General features: G+C 55.4%; 1 protein-coding gene across 1 annotated transcript; it reads right to left on the reverse strand.

Moving 5' to 3' along the window:
- Positions 1 to 3,755: 3,755 nt before the first annotated feature.
- Positions 3,756 to 4,630, reverse strand: PI3 (peptidase inhibitor 3). Its single transcript, XM_040608626.1, has 3 exons — positions 4,515 to 4,630; positions 4,186 to 4,347; positions 3,756 to 4,005 (listed from the first exon to the last, which is right to left on the reverse strand). The coding sequence occupies exons 1-3, from the start codon at positions 4,576 to 4,578 to the stop codon at positions 4,001 to 4,003; spliced, it is 231 nt and encodes a 76-aa protein (XP_040464560.1). The 5' UTR covers positions 4,579 to 4,630; the 3' UTR covers positions 3,756 to 4,000.
- Positions 4,631 to 8,798: the final 4,168 nt, after the last annotated feature.

Raw genomic sequence — 8,798 nt, forward strand, 5'->3', positions numbered from 1 at the left:
GCGTCAGCTGGTGTGAGACAGCTCTGGCCCTGACCACCTTCTCCCTGTGGCTGGAGGGTGACTTGGTCCAGGTGAGGAACTGAGTTTATAGAAATCATGCTACTGAAAGAAAGCACAGAGTGAATTCATACGTCTGCTGACATTCAGCAGTGTGAGGATGGTTTATTTTTCTGCAGAGGTGTATATATATTTCTCTTATGGTGTGGACCATAACAGTATTGACTCCTTTTCCTACCTGAAATACTGCTGCTTCTCTGCAGAGGGGATGAGGGCTGTGCACAGCACCCGGCCATGGGCAGAGCTGCTGCCAAGCGGATCTGCTCAGCCTGGGGTATTTTCTCCTCTGGATTTGATGCAATTGCTGCATCCTGCTGGGACTACACTTTCCCCCTCCTGGGCCAGGCTAGCTAAATAATCCTCCATTTTCAAAGGTTTTTCAAAGCCATAGTAATGCTTATTAGTCTGGTTTGAATCATCTCTTGAAAAGGTCTCGCATCACTCTTGAGCACTGAACTGTTCTGTATTCAAACTCTGACCACCCAGGCTCCTGAGCAAGAGCATAAAATATGCAGGGAGAAGGCTCCAAGAAAATATTAAAAAGATGTTCAGGTGTGCTGGGGGTGAGACCTTACTTCTCCATCCTTTGCCCTGTCTCCATCTTGGAGGGGACCAAAGTACATTTCTGTGTGGAGCAAGGCTGTGTCAGTGATGCAGATGGTGCACTGGATCCCACCCTGGGATGTCAGGGAGTGTTGGATATTTCCTTTGGGATTGGTCCAAGAGTGACTGGCCCCAAAACCCCTGTTTTAAGGGAAGATGGAATAAGCCAGACCTGCTGCATGCAAAAGGAGCCCAGCGGCTCCCTGCCCTGCAGTGGTGCTGCTGCTGTGGGATGTCACAATGGATGTTTCTAACTCAAAGCCAGGTTCTTCAGTGCAGCCTTTGTCCATGCTTCTGGCACCGGACCTGCTGAAGGGGAAGGTGACCAGAAGAAGGTCCCACAGCAGTGAGTCTTGAGCTGTGGTAAGCCCCCAGGCAGAGAAAACTATCTCCTCCCTCCCCAGGCTGCTCTAGCCCTGTGGAAGCAGATAATGTGGGAAGAAGCAGCATGGAAATATCTCCTTTCTGGCCCAGGACACGCTGCTTTTCCCGCTGTCTTGCTGGCACGTACCTAGGATGAAGAGGGGAATTCCCTTTTTCCCCAGAGACCTGGATCCAAAGGATTTTCAGTCAAAGCATGCTGCCAGGAGCTTACCACAGTCGGTGATCCTGCCCTGTGCATGTTTTGGTGCATTGCCCAGCTCCTCCCAGGCAGGTGCTGACTGCATGGGGGGTACAAGTGAGTGTAATCCGCGATGATGTGAGCTCCCCAGTATAGCTGCAGTGGTGAGCTGGGTGCTGCTGGAAATGCTGTGCAGGGGGGTAGGGACCTGGGCCTGGGGAGAGGAGGGCAGAGGACTTGCTGACGTAGCTGCAGGTGGGTGTACGCAGTTGGTGCATCGCCTCCAGGATTTCTAACTTGCAGTGCTCCCAAACAGAAGGCATCAGGACTGAAGCAGACCAGATGTCCCCATAGCATCCTCTGGCCCCAAAGCCATCTCCTCCTGCCTGCCTGGGCCAGCAGCTGGGTGACAGCAGTGACATGGGCAAAGCTGGCTCTGTCTTGGGGCAGGAGGAGGGACCTCTCCAGGCCATCGCATGGAGATGTGGGGACCCCAGGCAGCAGTTCTTGGGAGGATGAACCCCTCGTGGGCTGCTGCCTTACCCTCATCTCTGCAGAGGAGAGGAGCTGCTGTGCGGGGCTACCAGCTGAGGCACCCCATGCCTAAAGCTCTGTGCTTAATTAAACCAATTAGCAATTTAATCTTGTTAACAAACCAAGATAATTGCAGTATTATCAAATTAGCCAGCTGTATGGAAATGCCTGCTTAACAGCTGATAATAGCTGGTCCTGATGGAGGAGGGAGGGCTGTGATCTGTGACTAATGACTGATGGAAGGTGTAATCGGGCTCCTCTGCCCTTGGCTCCAGCACCAGCCTGGGCTGCCTTGGTGGGGGGATGGCTGGGGGAGTGCTGGGGCTCTGCCCCTGTCACCCCATGGCTTGTGTGGCACAGTGCTTCCTGCTCAGGGGTGGGTTGCTCTGAGGGTGATGGGGATATTTTTCCCCCAGCAGGACACTGCACTGGTCAGAAGCAATGTCTGATTTTATACTGAATTTGGCTGATGAGCTCCCAGCCCTTGTCTGGCCTATCCCTGGTGTCTCCAGCCTCCCCTGGCGCTGCAGGAGCTCTCCAGTTATCTGTACCGGAGCTAAACAGAGAGGTGGCCTTTCACCGTGGGACTTCTCCCTTCTCAGTCACTGAATAATTTCTGAGTCTTTGCCTCCCTCCCTCCAGTTCCTCCATGGGGGTGGCTGGAAGGACTCGCTCCAGCATATGCTTTCCCCAGCCTTGGCCAGGGAGCTTCCAGTGTCTGCCTTGGGCCATGTGGGTTGTCGATCCCACAGCCAGAGGTTTCATCCTGTTGTATTTGTGGGCGGTTTAAATATCCGGCCAGATAATTGTAGAATGGTCAGGGTTGGAAGGGACCTCTGGAGATGATCTAGTCCAACCTGCTGCTAAAGCAGGTTCTCCCAGAGCTTCTTGGTGCTGCTCTCCAGGTTGCCTGGCTTGTGCCTGGCAAAGGGGACCATTAGCTCAGCCCTTACGCAGCAGCAGCTCCCGCACCAGGTGCCTTCGGGCAGTGCCTGGTGGGTGCCCCTGCCAGGCAGGGTGGGCTGAGGGGCTGCCAGCTGGGCTGTTTGGGGGATCTGCAGGTCAGTGAGGTAGAGGCAAACTGCCTCCTCCCAGCTATCCATCCCAACACTCCTTTCCCCCGTTGTTCAGCACTCGCTCATTTTCCTCTCTGCTCTCTAGTGTATGCAGACAGACCAGGCTCCTCTCCCAGTTTGGGCTGGCTCTGCTTGTTGAGAATGTGACTATGGGATGTGCAAGCCTGGCATCAGCCATGGGGGTGTGGAGGGCCTGGCAGGCAGCTTGTTGGGATTAGCACAGGCTGGGTGACGCTCTGTCCCTGCAGCACATGGTGGCAGTGCCTGGCTCTGCTATTGCACTGGGCAGATGCCAGGCAGGTCCCTCAGGCTGCTCACGCTCTCTCCTGCTGCTGTTTTGTGGCATCTCCTGAATTTCTGGTTCCAGCATTCAGCCATACCAAAGCCACAAGAACCTTGCAGAGCTGTGTTTTTGTGCCCTGCCTTGAGGCTTTCCCAGGGAATTTTCTTCAGCTGAATTTTCCCCAGCAGCTGAAATTCAGTGAGGGGCTCAGCACCACTTGGGGTTTGGTTCTATGTAGCCCTCCTCTGCCCTCCAGATGTGCCTCAAGAGGGGTACCCACAGGGAAGCTGTGCCTCCTGCATCCCACCAGGCAGACAGGGTCAGTCCCCTTCCACAGCCCTGTCCAGCTTAGGGTGCTCCTGGAGGGATGTGCTCCTCTCCAGGACCCGCTCCAGCCTGCCAGGAGTGTCCCCTAAAGCGTCCAGTCATGTTTTGCTCCAACCCCTTCCCTTTCCTTCTCTTTCTAGGGTTTGTATGCCTCTGGATGGATTTGCTTCCCTCAAGCCAGCCCCCAGTCACACTCCAGGTGCACAGCCAGATCGGTTTTGTTTTCTCCAGGCAGAAATTCTGAGGTGAGAGCAGCGGAGGCCTGGGGGGAGGCAAGAGGAGGTGGGGAAAGGAGTTGCACATCACAAGCTTCCCTGGGATAAGCTCTTTTATTTGTTAAAACAGCCGTGGGGAAGCAGAGGGAGAAGGCGAGCAGGCAGCATGTAGCGCTGCGGCAGCCGTCGGCAACGTGGTCTCTGAGCGTGGGCTGGTGGCTGTCCCCGTTGTCCTGGGAGCTGGCACTGGGCAGGACAAGCCTTTGCAGAGGTGGGGGTGGCTGGTGCCAGAGGTGGCATGGGGGTGCTGAGGTGGCCTTCAGCCTGCCCTGGGAGTGGGAGCTTACACTGGGGAAGGGAAGAGAAAACAGCAGGTTGGGGCTGGTGCTCCAGTAACCCCAGCCCGTGTGTTTGGCCATCAGCCACCCCACCAGCCTGACAGCAGGGAGCTCTGGCAGCTGGACCCAGCTGCCTACCCAGAGCCACTGTCACTCTGCTGCCTGGGGAGGGGGTGTCCTGAGACCCTACCATAGCTGATGGGGATGGAAGGTGGGCGCGATATGCATCTCCTCCCGCAGAAGCCCTTGCAGCACTTCTTGTAGGGTGGACACTGCCTGTCTAAGAAGCACTTATTTGGTGGGTTGTGCATTGCACAGGTGATGTGGACAGGCGGACAGGACCAGGTGCTGCCTGCAAGAGGAGGGAGTTGTTAGCTCCAGGCCACCAGCAGCTGAGGGACCCTGGGGAGGAGGTCCCCAGAAAATGCCCCACTCCCCTCCCACAGGATCCCTGCAAACATGGCTCCTTCCCAGCCCTGTGCCCTTCTTCCTTGTACCTAATCTTAGGGTATCTCATACCTGTTGGCAGGTCTGTCCAGAGGATGAGCATCCCCACCAGGAGAAGGGCGGCCACTGACTTCATACTGCCGTGTCTCTGAGAGGTGTGAGTATGAAGAGCTGGGGGATGCTGACATTTAAACCCTTGAGGAGGGTGGGGATGGGGCTGGGCATGTGCCAATGCTTGTATCTCTTTGCTTCTGCTGTTGCGTTGTGTTTTCTGGAAGATTTTTGCGCAAGATACCAATGGGATTGCTGAAAAAGTAGCTATTCCATTGCACAACTGTTGCCTGCAGCCAGACCTGGGGCTGAGGGACAAACTGAGGGGAGGTGGTCCAGGACATCATCCCCCAAGCAGGCTGAAGGTGGTGGAGCTGCTTCCTCCTGGGCAGGTATGCTTCTCCAGGAGAAACCATTGTGGCGACCGCACTGTGTTCCCTTCTGGGTGTCTGTTATGTGAGTTTCCCTCTGTACCTTGCTTCCACATGGACTGGCAAACCAAACCCTACAGCATGATCCAGGTGAGCGTGGGGCTGCCTGTGCCTTCCCAGGGATGATCCCTGAGTTTTTTTCCTGCCTCCTGTCCCACTAGTGGTGTAAGCTAGTGTGGGGAAAGCGGCTTTGGCTTAGCTAAGGGTGAGTCTTTCCTAAGCTCTGTGGGGGTCACCTGAATCTCTGCATCTTGTCTGGGTGGCCAATGCCAGTGCTAGAAGAAAGTGGCTGGCCTCACCAGGGTAGGGTAATTGGCTGATGACAAGGCTGCATGTAGCTAAAAGTCCCCATGCAGCACAAGGGCTCAGTCGTGCTGTCCTAGCTCTTGGTGGCTGTAGCCCTTGCTTGGATGGCAAAGATATCACTGCCCTTCAGAGCTCCATCTGCTCCTCCCTGCCAAGGGCATTGTACCTCTGTCCTGGGCAAAGCTGTTTCCATCAGGTGCTCTTGGGCAATGGGAAATTACCCCATTTCCTACTGATGGGTCAATGTCCCCCTCGCCTTGTGTAACAGCTTCCTGGAACCTTTACTTGGGATTTCTAAGGCTGGCAGGAATCCAGGCTGTGCTGTAAAGAGGCGTTGGGAATGTCCTGGGAGGGGTGGGCACCCTGCAGCCAAACACCTCATGCTCTTGCAAAGGGCAGGCTGGGGCAGCCCCTTATTTTGCAGTTGGGTAGGGCAAGGAGTAGCAAAAGCCCAGATGTAACCCCTTTGTGGTCCATGCAGCTCCTGAGCCCCCACCATTGCTCTGCCCCAGCCCCTGGAGCCCCTGCTTTCCATCCAGGGCACGGTGAGCATCTCCCTGTGCTCTTTCTGCTCAGACTTCCCTTCTCATGTCTTAATGTGCCACTTTAACTTGACCTTAATTTACTGGATATCTGGTAATTATTGTCCAGTTTCCCTAATGATTCTGTGGCTGCATTCTCTGTAAAGCAATTTAATAAATAACCAGGAGAGTATTTAGCCAACCCAAATAGACTTTCTGGGCCATGCACCAACAATTTAGCGCTTTTCATAAGAAATACAAGCTTTAGATTAATTTTTAAGCAAACCTTTGGCATTCAGCTGCTGTGAGGGCTGGACAGTACAGTGCTATGCTCCCAGCTGGTGCCAGGATCTGGCTGAGGTGGTACTTGGGGCCGCATCTCCAGGAGAGGAGAAAACACCAAGGAGTAAGGCTTGGATTCAGCTGCAGAGAAGCTGGGGGGAAAGTCCATCTGAAGGACTTTTAACAGTGCTTTATCCATAGGAGAAAAGTCTAAAATAATTTTCTATTGCAAACTTCCCACAGAATAACACAGACAATGGCATTTCTGTGTGTAGGATGGCCAGCATTTCCCAGTGTTGCACTCTGCCACGTGAGCAACACTCATTGCCCCAGGGTCCTGCAGAGCTGTCTCCATCCCACTGCTCATACTGTCCTCCATGAAAAGCACTTTGTGAGCCTCCTCCCAAAGCAAGGCCTGAGCTGTGCGATGCTAAGGATGCTGCCAGCTGATGCTGCATTTTCCAGCCATGCCAGGGCTCTCCAGTTTGTATTTCCTGGGGATGGTAAGGAGGGGGGCCAGCAGCCCCTGGTCCCCCAGCCAGGATGCACAAAGCACAGGAGGAACAGCTTGCACCCTGCAAAGCAGCCTGTTTTCCCTCGCAGGTGACGCGATGCCTCCAGCCTGACATCGAGCTCCATCCATCCCCAGCTCATGGCTGAGGATGCTCCGGGTCCGCTGCCTGGGGGTGCCCCCGGCCCAGTGCACCCGCGTTAGCGCTGGTGTCTGGTGCCACCTAGTGAAAAGCCATTAATGAGGCTCTGCAGGACCACACAGACAGGGCCCCGCTCCCGGATGCGATCCCACAGCCTGTCCTGGGGCAACTTTCCCCAAAATCCCACCTCAGCTGATGCCCAGCTCTTGCTGCTCTTCCCCGTGTCTCCCCCCTCCCCTCTCACACCTCATCACCGGTGCTTTGCCATCCCCGAGGCCACGCTGTGCTGCCAGCTCTCCTCAAGCCCCCTGGTCTCGCTGCCAGCCCAGCTCTGCTTTGTCTACCACTTCCCTTAGTATTTGCCAAAATTACGCTGGGCCAACTGAAGCTTAATCATGCCCTCAGGGCACGCAGCTATCTGCTCTAATGCAACCTGTTTTTAAATCCCAAATGCAGCTAATTCCTTCCCTCCCTCCTTTTTTTCTTTTTTTTTTTTTTTTTCCCCCCTCTGCAATTACTGTGGGGTTTTTTTAGGGAGCTGCACACGAAGCAGGGAAGCCCCAGCCTCCAGGTTTGGGGTTGCAGAACACTGCTGTGGCTTGATGGTCCCTGTCTTCTACAGCACCAGGATCTGGCTTGGATACGGCTTTTGGCCATCAGTGCCTTCCCAACCTGCCACCTCCGGCTGTCTGCTGGGCTGCAAGGTAGGTGGGAGGGATGGGGGCTGGTGGGGGAGTGCGTGGGTGGGATACAGGGCTGCAGGGAGGGCCACAGGACTGTCAGCTGGCATAGGCACAGAGCTAATCAGCAGTGCTTCGTTTGCTGGCCCAGCAAACAGATATAATGAGGCTATAAATGCCCCGGTCCGTGCTGACTGGGAGACAGCCCTGCTCACAAGCCATCACCCCCACTCCCAAAATGGGGAGCCTCTGCTTTCAATTGCATGTGGAAAAACTACTCCTTGCTTCGTAAAACAAATACCTGTGCACTTCCCAGCTCCTCTCCCCAGAGCTGTCCCAGCAAGCCCCACAGTCCAGCCCAGGATCTGCTTTCAGCCTCCTGCTCCTTGGCTCCAAATCACAGCCTCAAGCACACAAAACCTTGCCACATCTCAGCTCTAACACCCTAGGATGAGTCCCATGGAGCAAACTGCTCCTGGAAGCAGGACCAGCAGGATGTGCCCCTCAGCCACCCCTGAAAGTGCCCTATACACCCACCAGGAATATTCATGGTGGTGGAAACACCCAGGCTCTGTAAAGCTAACTGGCCAAGGTGGGTGCTGGAGCCACTAACAGCATCCCTGGGGAGAAGGAGCTGTGCTGAAGCAGTGTGAGCCCAGGGCTCTAACCCTCCTCCTCCCCCCACCAGTCTGGGGCTGCACAGCCCCATGAGCCCCCCAGGCACGTGAATGCCTCCAGCACAAACTGCTAGCTCAGAATCAACAGCTCCTCTTGGTCCTGCTTTGCTCGCACCTTCTGGGTGCAGGACCAGTAAGAAGGTGGGTACATGAAGGATCCCTCCAAAAATCTGTCCTTATCCAGCAGCCTCTGCCTGTGTGCAACAGACAGGACCAAGCGGAGCCCTCCTTCCCCCCGGTGCGGGGCACAGGGGCTATATCAAGGGGAGCTTCTGTGGTTAAAAAGCCACCTCTGCCCCATGCATCTGCTGGAGATGGGTCCCTGGCTGCCTCTGCATCCCTCCCGTGCAGCCAGCCAGGGAGCCCTGGTGGCTCTCCTGCCCCAAGCAAACAGGTCCCAGCACCAGGGCCATGTCCCCCATGAGTGTAAGTGGCCCTGCACCGCTGCCTTGGCACACTTACACCCCCCGAAAGCAGGTGCGGAGCTCCCCATGCTCCAACAAGCACAGGCTCCAAAGCAAACACTGGGAATGGTGACACAGCATCTGTGCCACACCAGTTCCCTCCAGCTGAGGCCAGGTTTGCAGCACCCTGGGGTGTCCACAGACGAAAGATTTTTTTTTAATTTTTTTTTTCCCCATAGATTTTTGGAGCTGATGGATGGGGGCCTCTGCAAAAGCCAGAGGCCCCTGTTCTGACACAGAGATGCCTCTGTGACCCCTGCAGCCCAGCCAAAAGGAGAGGGACACGTCATA

This window comes from Falco naumanni, chromosome 10 (genome assembly GCF_017639655.2).
Source record: "Falco naumanni isolate bFalNau1 chromosome 10, bFalNau1.pat, whole genome shotgun sequence".
Lineage (NCBI taxonomy): Eukaryota > Metazoa > Chordata > Aves > Falconiformes > Falconidae > Falco > Falco naumanni.